Source organism: Bombyx mandarina, chromosome 08 (genome assembly GCF_030267445.1).
Source record: "Bombyx mandarina strain Sakado chromosome 08, ASM3026744v2".
NCBI lineage: Eukaryota > Metazoa > Arthropoda > Insecta > Lepidoptera > Bombycidae > Bombyx > Bombyx mandarina.
This window is the reverse complement of record NC_143215.1, coordinates 9,514,717-9,539,260: the sequence shown is the minus strand read 5'-3', so window position 1 is coordinate 9,539,260 and position 24,544 is coordinate 9,514,717. Positions and strand designations below refer to the sequence as shown.

General features: G+C 34.6%; 2 protein-coding genes across 10 annotated transcripts in view; both read left to right on the top strand.

Annotated features, from left to right (window-relative positions):
- Liprin-gamma (liprin protein kazrin) overlaps positions 1–24,544 on the top strand; it is a 106,919-nt gene that overhangs the window by 10,824 nt on the left and 71,551 nt on the right. The gene's annotated exons all lie outside the window — the stretch shown is intronic.
- LOC114242627 (uncharacterized) lies at positions 8,119–12,570 on the top strand. Its single transcript, XM_028173868.2, has 2 exons — positions 8,119–10,036; positions 10,111–12,570. Exons 1-2 carry the CDS (start codon positions 9,257–9,259, stop codon positions 10,564–10,566), a joined length of 1,236 nt encoding a protein of 411 aa, XP_028029669.2. The 5' UTR covers positions 8,119–9,256; the 3' UTR covers positions 10,567–12,570.

Sequence of the window (24,544 nt, the reverse complement as noted above, 5' to 3'; positions counted from 1 at the left end):
TGTTTTTTAGTTTCGTAGATACACAGATGAGGTAGTCGCCTCATCAAGGAAAATAACATCATTAAATTATTGTGCTCTATGCTCATTTCAAAACGGAGAAAATGTTCATAATGAAGATGGAATATCTCAGTTTTAACTAATGCTCTGCTGTACTTATAATAAATCTTCATTTAGAATGTGTTTTATTACAATGAATGTACAATAATAAAATACCAAAAGCAACATAGAAGATGTTCTCGAAGCTGAAAGAGAAAAATTACTCTACGCCAAGCGGTAACAATATTAGTTTGTTAAGTCGTCTTAGTCAGTGCATACTTCGTTGACCCGATAAATAAAACGATCATACTCGTATATGACAAACCGTCTCTTCACCCGGACCTCTGCAAAAATTGCTATAAATAACTGTGCTAAATTGGGCGCTGTGCAAAATGCATTAAAATATGTTTTTATAACATTGGACAGTTTTGGCATTTGGTGTTATTGAAGCCTGTAGACACCATAAGACACGAGGCTCAAGATATATATGCTTCAATAGCTATCCCACTCTTGAAATTGGAATCCTTCTTTGCCGCAGAAATAGACAGAATGTCGGTACTTACCTGTACAACTACAGCACTATTACGCAAATTTATAAATGTCAGCTATTTTTATTTCATGATATAATTAACATAATAAAAAATAGGCTCACGAATACTCAGTTCGAACTCATTATCATCAATTTCATGGCACGATATTGTTATGTTGAGCATATTAACATGCACAGTATAAGACGTACACATTTTAGCCGTAGGCTAAATCGACTTGCAAGAATTGCTTATGCAGAGGTTTTGAAGCAACGTTATTATTAACAGGATCTATAAAAATTCGTGAACCCGATTTAAATACTGAAAATTGTAACAAAATATTATAGTATTTGGAAGCAGTATATTTAAGTCCGGTCTATTATATCTTATTTGTTTTATTATATTTTAAAGTTTTTCCAATTATAAAAAAACATTTTAAATAACTAGCTCTGTGGTAGTTCATTCGCGTAGGTAATCCGTCCAAAAACTCGCATCGTGCCCGGGGAAAAACACGCTGTGCACCCCTCCGGTTGAGGGTTCATAACTCGTAGGGACAAGGGTAACATTTACTTATCGACGTGGAAAAGGTCCCATAATACATTTCGTCGCGTTCCACGTCTCGTAGTGCACAGTGGACTTTTTTATACTGAAGCATATGTGCCTCGCGAATTTACGTGTCACACGTAGGTACATTATTTACTTAGAGCTCTTAAATCAACGAAATGTATGCGCGTTCGCGTGCTGGCTCCGTAATAGAAAATTATTTTGGAAACTGTATAGTTCGCCTTAAAATGTTTTTGCCTAAATAAAAAATACTCATGTTTTATAATAATTATTATTTACGATATACATTTGTTAATACGCTTATTAATTCTAAAATACCTATATAAAAGAAATAACTATACAACGTTTTTGAAAATTGATATTAAAAAAATACCGCTGGTGCCCGTGTCTGCCACGGAAGTTATTAGTGGTTAGGACCAATTCCAGAGTGAGAAACCTCTTCACAATACGCGTCGTGTCAAGAAGAATCTCTCTCTGTACCAGACTCTGAACCTAGCTAGACAATCTTCGTAAAGTTTGTCGAAGCTTTTCTCTCGCTCACGAAAGAATTGCTTCGACAAATGGTTTTAAATATTTTTTCAATTTACTCTTTCCTGCCTTCACAAAGCCACCTTCATGATGACAACCAAAATTTGTCGCACGTATACTGAACTATTATCATTATGTCATGTTTATTGGCCACAACAGTCTTGTCCATGATAATAGATCAGCCTGGACATGATATCCATTTGTACCAACCAACATATGGGTGTCACATTTTTTTTTATTTTTTTTTATTGCTTAGATGGGTGGACGAGCTCACAGCCCACCTGGTGTTAAGTGGTTACTGGAGCCCATAGACATTTACAACGTAAATGCGCCACCCACCTTGAGATATAAGTTCTAAAATCTCAGTATAGTTACAACGGCTGCCCTACCCTTCAAACCGAAACGCATTACTACTTCACGGCAGAAATAGGCAGGGCGGACTCACAAAAGGTCCTACCACCAGTAAAGGTCCTACCACCAGTACATATATAAATAAATATATATGTAAATTTAAAGGGCTAAAAAAGTTACAGTCCACATCAGTACTTGAATCTTCATATATGCATCTTAACATTAATATCGAAATGGTTGTTACATGTTTTTTTTTTTAAACTAATTCAGTCAGAAATGTGTTTATTAAATTACTGGACATTTTTAAATGTAGGAAATAGGTAAACATTCAAAGAAATAAGAACCATTTTCACAGACGATCGAGTCAAGCTACGACATTAACTTCATTATATTAATTAGGTTCGTTGCTTATTAATTGTCTTTGTTGTGACATTTCGAAGTTAGCATATCTCAGAACAAGAGAAAATCCGTAATAAATGTTGTTGGTCTTTATTTGTTTTGTTTCTTTAGTCAAATATAAAATCTATATTATTTAAATATTTATAAAATTCAATGTCTGCATGCTATCTATAGACTTCGAAACAGCTGGACCAGACAGGCAAGCCTGATTATTTCGCCTAATGGATTATCCTAGGAAGCTTGGTAGCGGTCGGATCAAAGTTCAATCAAAGAACGGCTAGCAAAGCGGGCCCGATTTGACGAGTAATTTAAAAACTATTTTTTATTTTTTTTGAAGTTGTCAACATTAAAAACATATTTTCAATGTTAATGTAACATTAAAAAAAACTGTAAAGTAACATATAAACGCTAAAAGTGTTCAAAACCAACCTTTAGTTAGAGAGTTAAGAGAATTGAAAGACAGAAAGGCTAAAAGTCGTGTCTGAAATGTTATCAGGACCACACCACATGTGTCGGAGAACCACAATCCGACTGGGGCCTGCCATGTTCACCGAAGCACACGGTCGATGGCATTTTGTTAAATCACATTTGTTAGAATAAGGACGTTTTACAGTAGAATTTGAATTGAAACTGAATTAAATCATAAAGTAAAACCCCAAAAAAATATTCACTTAAACGGTAAATTTTTTTTTTTATAAATCTTTAAGAATGAAAGCATTAAAATAGTAGTGATTTGATATAAATTCATTAGCCTGATGTCATGATCAGTAGATCAATCCAATTGAGTCCGATGACAGTCTACATCACGGACAATATAATTAATATACTCGTATTGGACATCGTCAGACAGGTTTTATTGAGTGGATATTTCGATCGATGTAAAATGAATCTACCAGAAGGCAAAAATAACTTTAATAGTAAGGAAGGATGTGTTGTGAATTAAAAAAAAATAATTAAAAACATGTCACGTATTGAAGGAGTAGATAGAGATTTTTGACTCCGGGGAATTCATTATTTTATTATTCGATTAATTGTAGTTCAAAAAGATGACTGAAATTTTCTAAAGCCAACAAACAGATTTGTTGAAGTTTAGAATTAAAAGCAACATTTGATAGAAATATAATTTGCTTAGGTTAATGTGGTTCAGAGTTAGGTTTAAGATTTACAGTTTTCGGGATTGAGAGTAAATGCTCTGTTTAAATACCACAAAACAAACACGTGAAAGACACAAAACCTGAACTACAGTTTGTATCAATGACGTGAACATTGATGTCATTATTCATGATACAAAGTTTGCTATGAAATTAAAACGCTGAAACCTTGTATCTTTTCTAAACAAAACTTACTCTAGAAGAGAAATCTTTAGGGTTCCTTAATCAGCTGTTTTTATTACTAGTTATTTATACCAAAAAAAAAATTCATCAGCACGCGTTATTACTTAACCTCATTTGGAGATCGTTTACGACGTGGGTCATAAATATACGTTTTTATTAGTAAGTAAATTTAATATAATACACTATTTAACCTAAATAGGGCATGGATACTATCATCCTGACTATTACTGCAAATCGCTCTTGTGCTATCGTTTAACGAATGTAATAGGCGTTTTATTATAAAATTTAAAATTAGCCATATATCTCAAGGTTGGAGATTCATGTTATCTTATCTATAAGCTCCGGTAGCCACTTAACAACAGAACAGGCGTGAGCTGATTCGCTCGTGTAAAATAAAAACAAATACAAACAATTTATTTTAATAGCAAAAGTAAAAAATAAATCTTATTAATTTTTTTTTGTCGACTCGCCAGTGGGAAGTCTCTTCGTCGCGTGGAATATTGTTGTCGTTTGATTCATTACGGTACAGGGTATGGTCGGCCCATTGTCAGCTGATGTCTGGCTGCCCGTTGATTTAGTACAGAGCGCAGCTTTTCACACTGATTAACGTGCGTGATTTAACTGTTTGTGTCGCCTGTTTATCTTCCGGTGGTAATGTTGATGTTCGTAACACGCAGCTATTTGTATTGTGTCAAGACGACGAGCTACTAAATTAACATTTGCACGAGTTACTTTCGTATGTTTAAATTCATTTCAAACTAAGGAACGCGTGGTTTGTTTTATCAATACGACGTGTGAGTTTTTAGTATTACTCATAGGTCATTTTATAAATACTAGTGGTCCCGCAGTAGTCGAAATTCGACTATAATTAATTGAAATTGTAAGTTTGTACACTATTATTATTGTATTTTATACTTCTATAATCACAAATTTCGCCAAGACTACACTATAAAAAATATTAACAAAGACAAACAATATTTAATCTCAATTTGACAACAGATGTCAAGAACAAAAGTTTGACAATAAATAGTATGCATGCGTGTGTGCGTCAAATACATGGTATGTAGTGTGTGTAATGTTTTCTTTATTGATTTAATGTATCTTTTATGCATTATTTAAAAAAATATTAGCATTGTGCACTTCTTCTCTATATTCTCTATAAGTGTGAAAAATTTCATACTCCTCCGTCCGCGCAATTTTCGTAAAAAGGGATACAAAGTTTTTGCTTCACGTATTAATATATAGATAACATTTAGCACATTAGCAATAATTACTTTTGAAGAAATATCACCATAAATCAATAACCACGTTGTGATTATAATAAAACATATTAGTACAAATGTCAATAACCTAATCAAGTCAGTCCTGTGATGATGAATAGATGACAACAAAAGGAATATAACTTGTAAACAATCAACGCACAGCTTGGACCGATGTGTGGGAACCGATTTTGATACTGAAGACTGGTTGGTATTGCCTTCGAAAAAGATAAGACTGATTGCGTGCTTAAAAATATATTTAAATGTTTTTTGTCTTAATTTGTCTTATTTTGGTGTACGGTCAGCTACAAAAGTACCTCGATACCATTAATAAAAATACATATTTTGAGCAATTTCAGCAATAGTATTTATTCATATTGAAACTACATGCATGGTTAGTAACAACCTGACATAGAGATAAATCTAGTTATGTTTTTTGTCCTACTAACGCTTCTAAATAGTGATATTGTTTGTAAATAGTTGAAGTATGTACAAAAAATATTCCTCATCTATGTATGTACTATAACGAATAGCATACCATTTACAGATATAAATTATTACTACCACTAATTATTAATAATATAGATACCTTGTTAACATATTGCTTTTATCCGCTTAATAATTATCATACGATTTTTTTGCTGTATAATGATAATTCTATTATCTTGTATGTTTTTTTACTTGTATACGTCCGTAGTCTTTTTAAAAATGCCAAAAAAAAAGCAGTTTGCTTTCCAAATATCATACTAAATCAATTGTGCTACTGTTTATTGTTTGGCACGCAATGTAATACAATAAAATCGGTTAATGGTAAGATCGAAGGTATCGCGTGAGGTTCATGGCCTCTCTTTCCGCTTCGCTTTAGCTTGCGGGTTTACATAACATGAATTTGTTAAAACTAACAGTAACTTATGTGGAGCCAAACAATAAATAAATTAATGCGGTGAGCTAACGCAGATTTTCTATTTATAAGTAGCTTTACTTAAATAATTATTATTTTTAACCATATTGTTGCCTTCTTTACTAAGGTAAAATAAAAATTAATATTGTTTTCAACCTTGTACATTTATCACAAATTTTACTTTCTTCGATAAATGCGTATTGAATATTCTGAATATCCAATATAAGATAACTCGTCATGAAAAAGTAATTAAGTCACTTTAGTAATTTAATTTATGACTACAGCTATCATATTTCATTCGTTTTGCTATATTTACTATTGTTGGTCGAAATGTTTAGTGAAACAAAACAATTTTACTCAGCGAATGTTGACTTTCCAAAGTTAAACATTTTAAAACAATATATACGTGGGCACGGACAAGTTTGTTTCGCAAATGTAATGAAAGGGTGGGTGCCGAAGTACAGAGAATATTGTATAGTCAGGGGCAGGGTGAGGGGTTGCCAATCGATACACACCCCTGTTCTGTACTGGCCTAATGCACCCCTAACGTAGTACACAGACATGTGTACGTAAAAGTGCAACATTACGCCAAGTATATTTATCTAAATCGATCTAGGTCAGTAGCAAAACTAAAACGATTAGTTATTTTAATATTTGCCGATTATTTTGTAACTATTCATGCAGGCATGTAGGAGCAATTGATGCTTTTGTAAGTTTTAATTATTTTTTTTATTGCTAATGGTTACTGGAGTCCATAGATATCTACAACGTAAATGCGCCGCCCACCTTGAGATATAAGTTCTAAGGGTCTCAGTATAGTTACAACGGCTGCTCCACCCTTCAAACCGAAACGCATTACTGCTTCAAATGAAATAATTCAAGACCAACATTAGCTAAATCGGTACAGCCGTTCTCGAGTTTTAGCGAGACTAACGAACAGCAATTTATTTTTATATATAGAGATAATTCACTCTCTGAAAGATTCGCCTGAATTGCTATCACACATTTCATTGAACACTAAATTTAATACTCGCAGGGTCAACCAGAACCAATATCTTTGCATTATTAAGTTACAAAAATAGCATATCTTATTATAATCCAATTACCCGAATGTCTCGCACATATAACAAACTGGCACAGTCGTCAACTGAATTGGATATTTTTACATATTACTTAGGTATATATTAGCGATGTTTATATGAATGATCAAGGGCCTCCTCCGTGTTAAAAGTAGATTAGGTAGTGTAATTGTTTCATGTTTAATGTGATTACATTTGCGATTTTGATTTATTGTTACTTCCTTAGATTAAAAGTTAGACTGGTTTTCGTTATTATGGTGTCTTGTCCTATAGTTGTAAGGAACGTTATGTACTTAGCACATTGGTCCTGATTAGTTTTGCGCGCATGGCTTAAGTTACAAGCCAAATTTTTTACATGCTGTTATTGATAATAAATCTATATATATATAAATGAATTGCTGTTCATTAGTCTCGCTAAAACTCGAGAACGGCTGGACCGATTTGGCTAATTTTGGTCTTGACTTATTTGTCAAAGTCCAGAGAAGGTTTAAAAGGTTGATAAATATGAAAATTCCCGGAATTAAATAAAGTTTATGTCTTTTATTTATCGATTGAGGCACTACGAAGTCTGCCGGATCAGCTAGTAATAAATAAATAAATAATCAAAAATAGATCCTGATTTGGGATCAAGTGACGGAGTGTTATTTGTTCTCAACCGATTATTACTCTATACTATATGATATTACTAATAGTAAAAGAGAGTTACGAAGCTACAATATACCGCCACAGTCTAGTCTACGGAAAACTGATTTCCTGTACGTCTAGACTTGTTTCCCTACGAACTTTATTCCACGAAACGTACGTAAAATATTAATTTTACTCTTTAGTTTTAGGATTTAATAGAATCGTTAATTTCAATGACCCTGTCACTATCAACAACATACTTTTTCGTATTAGATAGAAGTTAAGCTTAAAACTATAAAAACAATAAAAGCGAAATTAATACTTAAAAACAGATACATATTATATAATATTATTTTTTTATGTGTCTGAGAAGAGAGAACTGTCATTCAATATAACGCATGACTAGGCGGAAATCTTGCGGCATCTACTTAAAGACGATAATAACTGGACGACATAATTTGGCCTAAATGCAAAATAAGCTCAAATATACTGATTTTTTTTTAATTGAAAACGAGACACCCTTAGTAGTGAATGAGATCTTCATGTATACTGTGACACGAGGAAGTGAATTGGATTTTAGTGACACTTCAAAATCATTGTCAATTCAATCAGGATGTTAAAGCCGTAAAAGTGCGTTGGGAACGTTGCATACCCAAGACACAATAGTCGCCAGGAGCCTGACAAAAGCGAACAAAGCATTATTGAATGCATAAAACCAGTTGCGCGACGTTCACATACGTCTACAGGACGCTGGGATACTATTGAGTGACATGACAAAAGGTATTGTCCGGTCGGACTAGTTATCTCATACCACTACGCGCAGACATTGCTTGTTCCGCACTGATAATGCTATGAGTTTACGTGAGCTTGCGTAACCGTTTTCAGGCTTATAGAATTTAGTTTTCTGCTAGGCACATATTTGATTTGTAAAATTATATCTCAACATCTGAGACTAAAGGTCCGATTTGCTTGTTTTGCAGTTGTTTTACCTTTTCTTTGAGTCTTTAGATCTAGACTATTTTGTTAAATAAATCTCATGTATTTGAACAAAAATGATTATTTATTGTAGGATGATCCATTTCTAAGCCCTTCCATCCGATTATCATGAAACTTCTTCCAGTTGTTATTGGTATTCCAAGGATTCTTCTGTAATATGTAGTACCATTAGCGTGTAACAGTTTTTATCGTAGCCAAAAATCACATAAACACACACTAGGTATTTCTAAAATTTATCCTAAAATGGTCGCATAGATACTTAAAATACATAAAAACCAATGACAATCTGAAAAGTTTCAAATCATGAAGATTCGATATAGACGTAAAGTTTAATTGTAGTAGTAAATTTAAACAGTAAATATGTTAGAATAACAGTTTTTGTTGGACTTTGTTAGACAAGACCCACTTCCTGATATTAAATAAATACCGGAGAGATAGACACCGTAATGCGAATCTCACTAGGTACCTTGAGAGTTGAAATCGAAATCTGAATTGTTTTGTGTAGCGGTTGCCACTCTTATCAAGACATTTACGATGAATGGTGCGCGCCACAAAAGATAAAGTCAATCATCACAGCAATCGTAGCGTATAGAGATTTGAAAGAGATATAATATTTTATTAGTTTTCGTTCACACGAAGTAGTGTTTAGACACGAAATATGCCAACACGAAAAAAATCAAAGTTACATCAAGACTTCATCGAAGTGATTTATAAATTAGCAGATATATTAAACTTGAAAGAGATTGATTATGTCGTAAATTACGGATCGGATGAAATAGACAGTTTTTCTAGTGGTACAAACAAAGTGGAGTTAAGTGGCTACGTCGATGGACAAAAAGTTAAACAAAAACTGATAGTAAAATGGCGTCCAATTAACGATTATCGTGATCACTTCAGAGAATCATATAAACGTGAATATATATTTTATCAATATATCGGACCTAAATATTTGGAGATTCAACGAAATTTTAATGTCATAGAAGGATTGAAACTTAAAATACTGAATTGTATTTACGCCAGCGCTGAATATGATAAAGAATCTATAGTTGTTCGAGATTTAGATGGGCAACGTTATAAATTTCATAATAGATTTTCTGAAATAGATTTAGATCACGTCTCCTTGGTTGTGAAAAACTTAGCGAAAATGCACGCATTATCTTTCGTCTGGGCCAGAACAGATCCAACAGAATTTCTGAAGATAAGGAACTTGTGTAGCAAAGACGTACAGTATTCTGACGTAAGCCGTGTCCCTAATCACATGAAATTCTACTATGATACTTCGGTTAATGTTGTATCTGATATAGTTGCAAAGGAAAAGTTGAAAGCATTAAGTTCAGATATTTTTTCTATTTTACACGAATGTACGTTACCTGTTGAAAATTATGGCGCATTTTGCCACGGAGACTGTTGGACAAACAATTCAATTTTCAAATATACAGTAAGTACGTATTTCATTAACAAAACTGTGCTAAATTTGTATCCTATTAAACTTAAAATTGTGTCCTATTTTAGGGACGGAGACCGATAGAAGTGATTTTAGTAGATTATCAATTGGGCAGATATGCGTCGCCAGCTACTGATTTATCGTACTTCCTTTATATGTCAACTAGCGGAGAAATACTCTTCAAACATTATGATCGAGTTTTAGATATATATTACGGCACTTTAACAGCTGTACTTCGCCAATGCAATCTGGACATTAATGATGTTTATCCTAAATCTATTTTCACGGAACATTTACAAAGGTATTCTGTTTTTGGGTTGATAGAAGCATTAATATCAATGTTGATAATAACATCTCCGACGGAAAAAGCCTTACAACTGACCGAATCTACTGATCATCCACCAAGAGAACTGAACTGTGGTAAAGATTGTCCGTATATGACGGGATACGTGAAAAGAGTAAATGATGTAGTCAAGCACTTTTTCGAGAGAAAATATTCTCTCCGTAGTGTATTAAGTGAATAAAAATTATTCCGTACATAAATATATTTGTGTTTTACTTCAAATAAACCTTTTCTATAGAGATGGATTTTATTAAATTGGTTTACTATTGCTTATATGCTATATACTAATACGCGAGGCAAAAGCTTTGTACCCCTTTTTACGAAAATTGCGTGGACGGAGGAGTATGAAATTTCCCCCACTTATAGAGAATATAGAGGAAGAGTGCAGAATACAACTTTTTTTAATTATGCATAAAAAATACATAAATCAATAAGTATAAAATTACGCACACTACCATGCATTTGACACACACACGCATAGGTATATACTCTTTTGTTTATTGTTAAAGTCTGTGGTAAAATTGAAATTGACGATAGAACTATAATAATGTTCAAACTTATAATTTAAATTAATAATTATGGTCGAATTTCGACCACCGGGGGACCGCTAGTAAAACTAAATACACAGATTATACAATATCCAAGTAATATATTGAGACCTACTTTGATTTGTTTTTCCGGAAAACATTTGCCACACTAAATAGTTCATTGACCTTGAAAACAAAATATTGCTTGCTTACTGTTAATACTAATAACCACGACCTTAAAAGAATTCAAAACAAATCATATAACTTATTTTTCATAATGTAATTCAAACAATTTTATAACTGTAGTTAATTGTCCGTGAGAGAGATTTTTCTCTGAAACCAGGATAAAACGAATGAAATCTTTGCTTGAATGAAAATAACGACTTTGTGGCAGATATCTGTATGAAAGGCAATTTCTTCAGATTTTAAATGATCGTTGATTTTTTCTATGCATAAATTTCCCTTCTAGACAACCATTTCTGGTTTGTATCTATTCAATAAAATCTTTTGAGTTTTTCTTATAAAACATTATGAATTATTCATATTTGTTTAACGCTGAACTTATCATAAATGGCGGTCAAAATATATGAATTTCATACACATATTCACACACACTAGGTTCATTATATTCACCTCGTCTTAAGTAATATGAAATTTTAGGACAGGAAATAACTACCCCAAAATTATGGTATCCAAAGGAATTTAATTATAGGAAACGAAACAATTATAATTAATCAGTAAAAACGCAAAAAATATTCCACGAGATTTTCACGAACACTATCCTTGAATCTAGAAATTTAATAGTAAACGGTTACTTGCAATACCGTCTTTACCATAAGGGCACACGGGGCCCGTGCCCAGGGCCCCCATCCTCAGGAGGCCCCGAAAGACCGACAATTTCTCTCACACGTTTATTCTCAAAACATTTTTGTCGGGCACAGTACACTTTTTTCACAAGTCAGTAATCAGAAGGTATTTACAAGGCATATAATATGACTATAACAGAAGATTTTGCTCAACAGAAATCCCGAAAGAAACCGTTATCGAAATCGTAACCAAAAAACCAGCCGCATTCTAATATCATTAATGACATTTTATAATACTGTATTTGATTACCTATAATAAATGGTCTCAAACTCAGTAAAAAAATGTTATTATAATTCGCTTTTTTTACTTTCCAAAAGGGCCTCAAATTCTTGTGTGCCCAAGGGCCCCATCCTAGTTTAAGACGTCCCTGGTTACTTGGTTGACATGAAATATATTCTGAAAGGCGAAACCTGGAGTTATTGAATATACCATAGGCTAATTCCAGGTTTCGGCTTCTCGTAAAAAGGAGGAATTTCGTATAAAGGTTCTGATTTCAAATTTACGTAATGACAACAAGAGGTAAAATGTAATATATGTACACTACAGCCCCTATTATTGATATTATTTTTTATTATTAATTTCAGTAACCTTTTTTTTTGTTTGACGTGCTAATTTCTTGTAAATAAAATTGAACACGGATAAGCTGGTAAACATGAAACATACATTGCTTACTAAACATAAAAAGAACTATAAGATTGCACATAGATACTTCTTTGAGTGAAGTTTAACAAAAAAGGCTGCAATTGTGAACTTATAGTTTTAGGAATCCATGACACGCATTTTTAAAATTCTTTATTAATATTTATTTCCAACTAGCTGACCTGGCAAACTTCGTAGTGCCTCAATCGATAAATGAAAGACCTAAAGACCTTTTGTATAAAATAAACTTAAAACAAACAAAAGGAATCCGTCCGACGGGGGACACATCAAAGGAAAAACAAAATTGTTCTTTTTATTTAATTCCGAGCATTTTCATATTTATCAACCTTTTAAGCCTTCTCTGGACATCCACAAATAATTCAAGACCAAAATTAGCCAAATCGGTCCAGCCGTTCTCGAGTTTTAGCGAGACTAACGAACAGCAATTCATTTTTATACTTATATATATATTTTTAGGATTCGTTTCTATAAAAATATTATACTTTAGGGAACAGTAATGCTGAAATCATAATCTTCGGATTGACGACGTGTGATTTACATGCATAAGCCCGTTGGGCATTTATAGTATATAAGCATTTTAATTTTTTTAGTATATAAGCAATTTATCGTATGAAATATTTTTTTCAACAAAAATTGACTTGAGTCGTAAATGCTTTAGTTTCTACTCTGCCAAGCATTTTCCACGCGAACCCGTTTCAACAGTGGATTACGCTCATTCCGTGATGTCCAAACAATTAAAACGCTATGAGTAAAAACTTAATAAAATAATTTTATATAGAAGCGAAATTTAGTACGGCAAATTGTAGCCAGAATGGCTTTTTGGGCAACCGTTGTATTTATTCAGCTCAGACGTATTCAATATTGAGATCTTTAAAAGTTTTTTGAGAAAAATATATTTTAATAACCATATTGCTGACAAATGTGTGACTGTAGGATGCTTGGGTTTCTTGAATAAAACTTCCACAATCGATTTTGAGCTTGTATCTTTTTTTAATTGCTTATATGGGTGTACGAGTTCACAGCCCACCTGGTGTTAACTGGTTACTGGAGCCCATAGACATCCACAACGTAAATGCGCCACCCACCTTGAGATACAAGTTCTAAGGTCTCAAGTATAGTTACGACGGCTGCCCCATCCTTCAAACCGAAACGCATTACTGCTTCACGGCAGAAATAGGCAGGGTGGTGGTACCCACCCGCGCGGACTCACAAGAGGTCCTACCACCAGTAATTACGCAAATTATAATTCTGCGGGTTTCATTTTTATTACACGATGTTATTCCTTCACCGTGGAAGTCAATCGTGAACATCTGTTGAGTACGTATTTCATTTGAAAAATTGATACCCGCCTGCGGGATTCGAACACCGGTGCATCGCTTCAACACGAATGCACCGGACGTCTTAACCGTTAGGCCACGACGACTACAAAATTTCCTATTTCCTTTATACAGTGTTTTTCTGACTTTTACGTAGCGAATGAGTTAGCTTGGCACGGCCATTAATTGAAGTGTTTAAAAATTGTGTCGGTGAAGATAAATAAAATTTTGTACATTGCTCCTTAAAAATTCGTAGGCGTTAATAGTGACAAATATGTAAAATTGCGTTTGTTTTCTTGAGATTATATTTATTTATTATGTACGTACGTACAATTATATCATATATGATATTGATATCCCGGCTTTTCATGCACCATGTCTCATTAAAGAAACTCATAATTACGGGTCGCATAGAAGGCAAGCGCGCCGTGGGCAGAACACCAGCCAGATGGTCAGATCTAGTAAGAGAAGCACTTGGTGGTAGTCTGTACCATGCGGTCCATGCCACCCATGATCGAACACAGTGGAAGAACGTCACATGTGGTCGCGATCTTCAGTAGTGAGGGAACGATATAGAAGAGTTTACAGTTAATTTAATGTAATTAAATCTAAAATTTTTTAAGTTATAAATTGCCTAGGTGGGTTGACGAGCTCACAGCCCCCCTGGTGTTAAGTGGTTACTGAAACCCATCGATATCTACAACGTAAATGCGCCACCCACCTTGAGATATAAGTTCTAAGGTCTCAGTATTGTTACAACGGCTGCCCCACCCTTCAAACCGAAACGCATTACTGCTTCACGGCAGAAATAGACAGGGTGGCGGTACTTACCCGTGCGGACTCATAAGAGGTCCTAGCACCAGTACCAATTTGCAGGATCTGAACGCGTGACTCAATGAGAACTTGCTAAGTACTTGTCAGTTTTGTTCCTGGATTATTACTGGTGGTAGGACCTCTTGTGAGTCCGCACGGGTAGGTACCACCGCCCCGCCTATTTCTGCCGTGAAGCAGTAATGCGTTTCGGTTTGAAGGGTGGGGCAGCCGTTGTGACTATACTGAGACCTTAGAACTATATCTCAAGGTGTGTGGCGCATTTACGTTGTAGATGTCTATGGGCTCCAGTAACCACTTAACATCAGGTGGGCTGTGAGATCGTCCACACAGCAAAGCAATAAAAAAAAAAAAAAAAATTGTGTGCATTGACCCGTCAAACGAAGTAAGCGTCTAAATGGGCGCGACATAGTACTCCTACGAGGCGATAGACTCTGTTAATAGTAATAGTTAATAATCCTTTACCTTATTTTGCATTAATTTGAATTTTTTAAACAACCTAAATCTTCGGCTTATTTAACATAATTTTAGCAGCGTGAATTTGGTTAAGTTATATTTAGCTATTGAATACATTAATTAACACGTTGTCTCTTGAGGGTAGTTCGTGTTGTTTGAAAGGGTTATTAATAACATAATATAATAAATTGTAGAATATAAAATAATGAATTATAAAGATAGTAAGCCTGTCAAGCACAATATAAACATGTTAGCTGTATATTAGGTATACGGAAAAAAGCGAATTTATTTGATACTAGCGGTCGCCCGGTAGTCGAAATTTGACTGTAATTAGTAATTTAAATTATAAATTTGAATATTATTATGGTTCTATGGTCAAAAATTTTACTTCTACAATCACAGATTTCGTTAAGGCTACACTATAGCAGAATAATATTAAAGAAAAACTATATTAATCTATTCTCAACTTGACCACAGACTTTAACAATAAACAAAATAGTAAGTATGCGTATGTGTGTCAAATACATGTTAATATGTGTAATTTTTCTTTATTGGTTTAATGTATTTTTTAAACATTATTTATTAAAAAATTGCTTTGTGCACTCCTTCTCTATATTCTCTATAAGTGTGGGAAATTTCATACTCCTCCGTCCGCGCAATTTTCGTAAAAAGAGATACAAAGTTTTTGCTTCACGTATTAATATAAAGATACGGCTTATAATTTCATATAAAAACGTAATATGTTTGACGTTTTTAATAAAATCTAAAATGTCAGACAATGAAGAGTTTTTTTTGAAATTTGAAATAAAAAAATAAACATTGCCATTTAATATTCAGAATCAGGTTGACACGTAAAGGTGCTGGTAATCCGGGGTTAAGTGTTGCGATGCTTTATTTAGTCGAGAACAAAGGTTTGCAGTAAACCTAGGGTGCAGGTCGCTCTCCGGCCGGGTGTTTACCCGGAAATGTTAATTTCGCGTCGGAAATATTTGGTTTTCACGGAATCATTTCATTTTTCAACGTCGAGAAAAGTTGTTTCTATGTAAAAAATATACATAACTTAGAACTTCAATCTAAAATATTAAAAAAAAATTGCCTTATCAAAGTACTGCAAAGATTCTTTTTTTTTTATTGCTTAGATGGGTGGACGAGCTCACAGCCCACCTGATATTAAGTGGTTACTGGAGCCCATAGACATCTACAGCGTAAATGCGCCACCCACCTTGAGATATAAGTTCTAAGGTCTCAGTATAGTTACAACGGCTGCCCTACCCTTCAAACCGAAATGCATTACTGCTTCACGGCAGAAATAGGCGGGGCGGTGGTACCTACCCGTGCGGACTCACAAACAAGAGGTCCTACCACCAGTATATTCAGTGTGATATTAATATAATATGTATACATTTACACACCAATATTATAGGATAAAAAGTTTTTTAACTATAGTTTGTAGATATCTGTTAATTAAGTAAGGAGCCCTAAGATTTACAGCATAAAACATAAAATTTTATTAATCTATCCGCACCATTATGAAATAATACGCGAGGTTCAGCTTAAAGTCAAATTACATTATAAGTTTGCTCAGACGGGTATAGCTCAAAATATATCATATTCATCATATATCATATCAGTGTATATACATATAGGTCAGTATACAGTGTTGACATATAATGGTGTATCATATCTACATAGTTGTGTTTAAATTCAAAATCACAAATGAATATACAGACAGTATTCCCGGTATTCTTTTAATTTTAGATAAGACTTTGTTGTTTATGAATTTACTAAGTCAGAAAAAAAAAACTTGAGCCTTAGTTTGAGTAATTAAAAAAGGTATAGTCTAGAAAATCTCAACCAAATTAAGGATGGCCGCAAGAATTTATAAGTGAGCTCGGTGCTTTGGGAAAAGGTTGAAAATAAATTAACATTTTAATTAAAAATAAATTTTGACTCAGTTTAATAATATGTTTATACCAACTAAACGTGTAACGCGTAAGGTCAGTAAAGATTTGTTTTTAAATATTTGTGGTAAATCTTTCGGTTCTTCCGCAGGTTTATTTTTTTTAAATAGTTTTTTCTTTCATATTCAATATTTATACACCTACGACTCGCGAGGACCAAATAACTAAAAACTGTCGTTTAGAATAATATACCGCGAATATCGTATCTTAAAATTTCCAAGACTTGATCAGCTTAAATTATAGGTTTACCGGTATATTATATTCTTTGTTTTTATGACGTAATTTATATACACAGCCGTATTCAATCTAAATTAAACCAAATTTCAAGGTTGTTATTTCAAATATTATCTATATATAACTAGTCAGGTCATAAGTATTGTCTCACATTAAAAACTTTTCTTTTAGAATGCTGGCCACAAAAAAGTTTATTGAATTCGAATTTCGAATTGTTCATGAAAATAAAAATGTATACTTTTAGAATTTTACTCATTTTTAAATATGGAGTGGACGCTTAAAGAAGACCGTGTTGCAGTTATTGCGTTGCATCTTTGCGGTTACGCGCCAATTCAAATTTTTAACATACTGAAAAATTTGAATATAACCAAAAGATTCATTTATCGTACCATGAAACGATACAATGAAGACTCTAGTGTAGATGACAGGTCAAGAAGTGGTCGCCCTCGGTCTGTTAGGACTCCAGCAGTGATAAAAGCTGTGAAGGCGCGAATTCAAAGAAATCCCAAACGTAAGCAGAAACTGTTGGCCCTTCAGATGGGGTTAAGCAGAACCACGGTGAAAAGGGTGTTAAATGAAGACTTAGGGCTTCGGGCATATCGAAGAAAAACAGGACATCGTTTGAATGCTCGTCTAATGGACCTGAGACTGAAGAGATGCCACGCTTTGTTGAAGCGGTACGCGGGAAAAAAATATCGGGAAATTCTTTTTTCGTATGAAAAAATTTTTACCGTAGAAGAGAGCTTCAACAACAAACAAAATGATAAGGTGTACGCACACAGTAGTGAAGAAGCGAGCAACCGTATTCCGCGTGTCCAACGAGGTCATTTTCCATCCTCGCTCATGATATGGTTGGGAGTTTCTTATTGGGGCTTAACAGAGGTACATTTTTGTGAGAAAGGTGTAAAAACGAATGCAGTTGTGTATCAAAATACAGCCCTGACGAACCTTGTGGAACCTGTTTCTCATACCATGTTCAACAACAGGCACTGGGTATTCCAACAAGATTCGGCGCCAGCTCATAGAGCGAACAGCACACAAGACTGGCTGGCGGCGCGTGAAATCGACTTCATCCGGCACGAAGACTGGCCCTCCTCCAGTCCAGATTTGAATCCGTTAGATTACAAGATATGGCAACACTTGGAGGAAAAGGCGTGCTCAAAGCCTCATCCCAATTGGGAGTCACTCAAGACATCCTTGATTAAGGCAGCCGCCGATATTGACATGGATCTCGTTCGTGCTGCGATAGACGACTGGCCGCGCAGATTGAAGGCCTGTATTCAAAATCACGGAGGTAATTTTGAATAAACTTTAGTGTCATAAGAATCTATGTTTTGTTAAGTTCATTTTGGTATATGAATGGTTACATAATGAATAAACTTGTTTCAATTATTTTACATTAAACATGTGACAGAATTTATGACCTGACTAGGTATATAAAAATGAATTGCTGTTCGTTAGTCTCGCTAAAATTCGAGAACGGCTGAACCGATTTGGCTAATTTCGATGTTGAATTATTCGTAGAAATCCAGATAAGGTTTAAAAGGTAGATAAATATGAAAATGCTTGGAATTAAATAAAAATAACAATTCTGTTCTGTTTTTCCTTTGATGTGTCCCCCGTCGGACGGATTCCTTTTGTTAGTTTTAAGTTTATTTTATACAAAAGTTTAGATCTTTTATTTATCGATTGAGGCACTACGAAGACTGCCGGATCATCTAGTTTTTTTATAAATCAATAGAACATATATACCTAAAACACAATGCAAGAAAGATTAAAGATTGGAAAATTACATAAAAAACCTGAACGCCCATAGAAATGTGCAGAATGTGTGTGTGAGCAACGAACATCGAGCACTGTAGAGTAACAATTTCCGTGATATCTCATGCATGAACGCGTGGCGGGCTTCAAGCTTTAGTTGAGGAAAAATTTGATTTAAGCCCGACCCTTAACCCTAAATTAAGAGACCTAGACGATTTTCATTTTAAGAAAAAACCTAAAAGATAATCTTATTAGTGAAAATTATTATCACATATATGATTTTCTAAGGGACGACATTGAAAATAAATGGTTTTTTTTTATTATTAGTTGAATTATGGATGAATGAATGGTAAATTATATAATATTATAATAATATCTTGTACTGCACTAAAATTCGCATGTCAAATAATGACAAAGCATACACGCTGCTTTTAACTTATGTACTCATTTTCACTATGCTTAGCGAATAAATGATTTCTTTCTTTCTTTCTTTCCTGCAAAAGGCTTACTTTACTTTCAGATTCGATATTTTTTAATTTTCCTCATACTAATGTAATATGGTCGTATGATTATCATTTTGCATTCGAAATGTAGTATTTGTTAGAAAAAACACATTTCCTTATTATAGTTTTAATTTAATAACCATTAAAGTTTTTTTTAATGTCTAGGAATTTGAGAAAAGTCACGATTTCCAACAGGAAAATACGCTAAAAGTTAATGCAAAATACCGCGAAACGTTGTTTCCACATTTTTCTTTTCAATTAACTCCCGATTCAGGTTTGTCTGTACATTTTCCTTGCCAAAAAAACGAAGACTGTATTTCTCAATTTGGTACAAGGATAAATTGTTATAAGCTTTGTAGTATAACCTGAATGTGACAGTGGTTATAACTTATTTACCTTTTAGATTTTATTACTGTAACAGACTTACAATATAACAAAGAAATGTGACAAAGAAGACGTGAGCTAGCTTCCGGCGCATTATTAAGGGCTGATGGCTACTAGGCACATAGACATCACAACATTGTGACACGAGGTCTAAGTCTTGTATTGTATAACAGCTGCCTCAGCGTTTAATACGAATAGGTACCACTATCCAGCCTATTTCTGTCGCGGAGCTGTCATTTGTGCTGGTTTAGCCCACTGAGTTTCTCGCCGATTCTTCTCAGTGGGTCTCGTTTCCGATTTGGTGGTCTTTTTTTTTCCCACAGGGGAAAATCTCCCATATAACCCACCCACGCGGCAGGTGGGTTATGTGAGAGTTGAACCTCACTAAAACTCCTGCCGCTCACAGACGGCGCCCTACCCCAGACCGGGCCGGAGTCCAGACGAGGCTATTGAGACGGCGGGACAGGGTTGACGCAGAGCATATTACATCCATCCTGCCGTCCCACAGACGTTAGACCGGTGGCCGCCGGCAACATGACCACCGGTTCCCTCGGTCGGCGGGCCGAGAGCCCGTCTTGATGGCGCTCCGATTCGGTGGTAGATTCTACGAAGCACTGCTCTTGCTGGGGCCAGTGTTAGCAACACTCCCGGTTTGATCCCCGTGAGCTAACCTACTAATTCGGTGAATCTAGAATAACCCCTCAAGGTCAGTAGAATAGGTAGGAAAAAAAGTGCTGGTCCGAAAGGTAAGGCAGCCATTATAGGACGTTATTCAGAGCTCGACATGAGTCTCAATGTGAATGGCGGCATTAACGTCACGATGTCTCCACCAGTTGACACCTGTGTGCTTAGTGAGAGTTTTTGAACATCTCCATGGCGTAAAAGTTAACTCAAATTTGTATGGAGTTAGAACAGGGCCCCTAGCGGCAAACGAAGGGAAGCTTCTAGAAGAAAAACTCGCACTAAGCACACCGATGGGCCGTGAGCTCATCCACTCATTTAGCGCAAGAAATAAACAAAATATTGTTAATCGAATGCGCAGACGCATAAAACTACGAAATAGAAAATCAGAAATAAAAATTTTACATATAAGAAGTTTTATTAACAGAGGTGCCGTTACATATCTTCGTAGTCTAGTCATCTTGCAGGGTAATCAAAAAAGACAAAACTCGTAATCGTAGCTATTAGTTTGACATTTACCAATCAGCCTAAGCTGGCTGGCAGGATGTTAAGCACAGCATTTGAGGCAGCTTCATCAAATCTTTACATTCGGCGACATCAATCGATGCGATGGCATTTTGGAACTTCATTCATATTGTGGGGGAAACTGAAACAGATTAAGAATACGTTACTTAGAATCGTTGAAGCGTTTCGATTGGAGAAACATAAAATTTTAGCAAAACGCGGAATTAAGTTCGTTCCTTTTATGATTCGGATTCGAAAATAGGAATTTCACCGGCGCTAATGGGGGAACCACGTTACTTTAATGATATTTTTTTCCTCGAGTTCGAAAAGTTGATAATGTTCAAGCGAAAGCCGTAAATGTGAGTTGAAATACGATTCAGAGCCGTGAGCAACGTTTTCATATTTGACACTAAAGTTGTGTAATGGGCCTCGGTAATGAAGAATTATTATTATATCACTTTTGATTTGTTTTAATGTGAGTTCGGATTCTGTTAATTGATGTAGCCTTAGTTTTAGAATTAGTAGCAGTTCTGAGGATATTTCAAACTAGTCTAGTCCTAGATAGATTTTTAAAACGCTTCGAAATATGTTCCAATAATATTGTGGTAGTAAAAAATTAAGATTTTCCTATTTCCCCAAAATGGTGTAAGATGAGAATTCCTTTTCTTAAATAAAATATGAGATAACGCACTAATGTCCGCACGCATTGATTGTATCTCTGAAGGGGGCCCCAAGTAATTACGGTCAGACCCTAAGTAAAATATTCCAAGTGTTCTCGCGAAGGCCGTACAATGGTGTTATCTCCCGAAAATATGTCGATAGAAAAATAAAATACTTGGCAACTATCCGTCCGGAATTACCTCCTTAGTTTTATTTTGTTGTTTGTTGTGTAACGACGTCTCTTTGTGTCATTACATTAGTTTTACTATAATTAATGATAATATTACAATTTATAGCTGTGAGAGTCCTTTTATCGCGATAAAACGTCTCTTGGGTATTATTAAGTATTTGTGCGGAATTAAGTCTAAATCAGTTGAGACAGCTTCGTTTGTTTGCGCAAACAAAAATACAAACTTTCACATTTAGATTATCCGTTAGTCTAGATGTTAGTTCAACATCGAAAACCAAAAGTACGTGTTTTTTTATCGCTTAGATGGGTGGACGAGCTCACAGCCCACCTGGTGTTTTTTTGGAACGAAGTTCCTTATCGCGCGTTGTGAAAGGGGGCTAGACCAAAAAAATTCTTACGAAAAGTTGTCACGACCCTTTTTAGATCCGTCATTCTGACCAATCAACGTGTAGGAGCTTATCGCGTGACATTGCTCGTATCCGATTGGTCCGCGTAATGAGTACAGTTTCTCGAGATAGCGTTTCAACAATAGTAATTTAGTTCATAGTATTGTTTTTTTCTTCTTCATAATGCCGTAATTTATTATTATAACTTAAAAAAAAAAAATACAATTCCTTCACTAATTAATCGAAAGGAACTTCGTTCCATCCGGGTGTCCCTTGACACCTCTGAAGTTTTTTATTGCTTAGATGGGTGGACGAGCTCACAGCCCACCTGGTGTTAAGTGGTTACTGGAGCCCATAGACATCCACAACGTAAATGCGCCACCCACCTTGAGATATAAGTTGTAAGGTCTCAATATAGTTACAACGGCTGCCCCACCATTCAAACCGAAACGCATTTCTGCTTCACGGCAGAAATAGGCGGGGTGGTGGTACCTAACCGTGCGGACTCACAAGACGTCCTACCACCTGTGTAAGTATAAGTTTGTTGTACACCATGTGTAAGTTTGTGTCGTAACAATGATCTGTGAAGCAATTTAAAAAGTCCATTCATGGTCTCGATACGTCGTTAGGAGTATCAATGCGATAGCCGGGATTGCGTACACAGTCCGAATTCGCTGATTATTTCGCATCACGTCCGCACTGTGGTGACCGCGTATTCGATATTGATTTCGGGGCAACTGGTCAATTAACCGCTTTGTCTTTGTGCACGCTCTGGAATTTACGCAAACAGTGTATTGAACCGCGAAAGGATGATTTCATTAATCGTATTTACGTGATGTTAAGGTCTTAATTTGTCATTAATATTTTCTTCTTTATATATCCATAAATTTTTATTCTTTAGATTTTCTTGTCACTGAACTCTTTGACCGATTTTGGTTTATTTATATGTTTCTGACAACGTTTGTGGATTCTTTAAAGTTATTGTATAGTTATCTAATACTAGTGATCCCGCAGTCGAATTTATCTTTCAATCATAAAAAAAAAAGTCGATATTGGCTATAATTCATTGAAATTATAAGTTTGAACATTATTATGGTTCAATTCAAAAACTATTATACTTCTATAATTACAGATCTCACCAAGACTACACTGTAGATAAATAATATTAAAGATAAACAATATTAACCTACCTATATTTTCAATTCGACCACAGACTTTAAGCATTAACTAAAGTTTGACAATAAACAAAGAGTATACATACATATGTGTGTGTGTTAAATACATGGCAGTGTGTGTAATGTTTTCTTTATTGATTTAATGTATCTTTTATGCATTATTTACAAAAAATATTAGCATTGTGCACTCCTTCTCTATATTCTTTATAAGTGCGGGAAATTTCATACTCCTCCGTCCGCGCAATTTTCGTAAAAAGGGATACAAAGTTTTTGCTTCACGTATTAATATATAGATTATTATCATGTTTTAATAAAGTGCTTCAAAAGAAATAAAGATTTTTTTAACACCTAAAAATATTTTGTTTTATCGTACTAAAGTAAATGCATATTACTACATACTATGTTTACATTCTTTTAGGTCGCTTTCGAATAATTTTTTTTTAAGGAATTCAGCAAATTCTCATATTGTGAGTCCCTAATAAAATACAACATCATACTTAATAAAGTTTATCCAAAGTTTTCCAAGTCCGTATTGAATGAGTTCTTTTACGCACGCAATTTTATTTGACACGTGTTGAGTTACGATATGTTACGACAGAATAGCTGAAGAAATGAGCAACAGAAATATTCGCTGTATCTATACATCGGAGAAAAGTAATAAATATATAAAGATTGTATATATAGGTTCTATAATAAGAAGAATACGTACAAGCAACGTTGTTACAATTATTTTCTATCAGTATGTTATTTGTTTGTTTGCGCATGTTTCTGGAATCACTGAACGAAAGTTCATGTTTATAGTTTTCAAGGTAGAGTTATTAATTCTTTCTTTCTTTTTCTTGAAATTGGAATTGAAAAACAATAATATATCTATATTGAAAAAAGCTTTACAGTATTACATTTTCGAAATAATATATTGACAATATTAATAGGGTGGGTCTCTTAGGTTTCAATGACCACACCACTAAGCTGATTTTGATGGCTTTCGGTATGCAAAATAGTTTAAACCCTAGGAAAGAGTTCAGGCTAACTTTTATCCCACTGCTCAGAATGGGTCAGTATA

What these genes read in the sequence shown, in the direction of transcription:
- LOC114242627 (XM_028173868.2), top strand. Translation starts at nt 9,257, where the DNA reads ATGCCAACACGAAAAAAATCAAAGTTACATCAAGACTTCATCGAAGTG. An exon ending in ATTCAATTTTCAAATATACA is followed by an intron (nt 10,037 to 10,110) that starts GTAAGTACGTAT and finishes GTCCTATTTTAG; the next exon opens with GGACGGAGACCGATAGAAGT.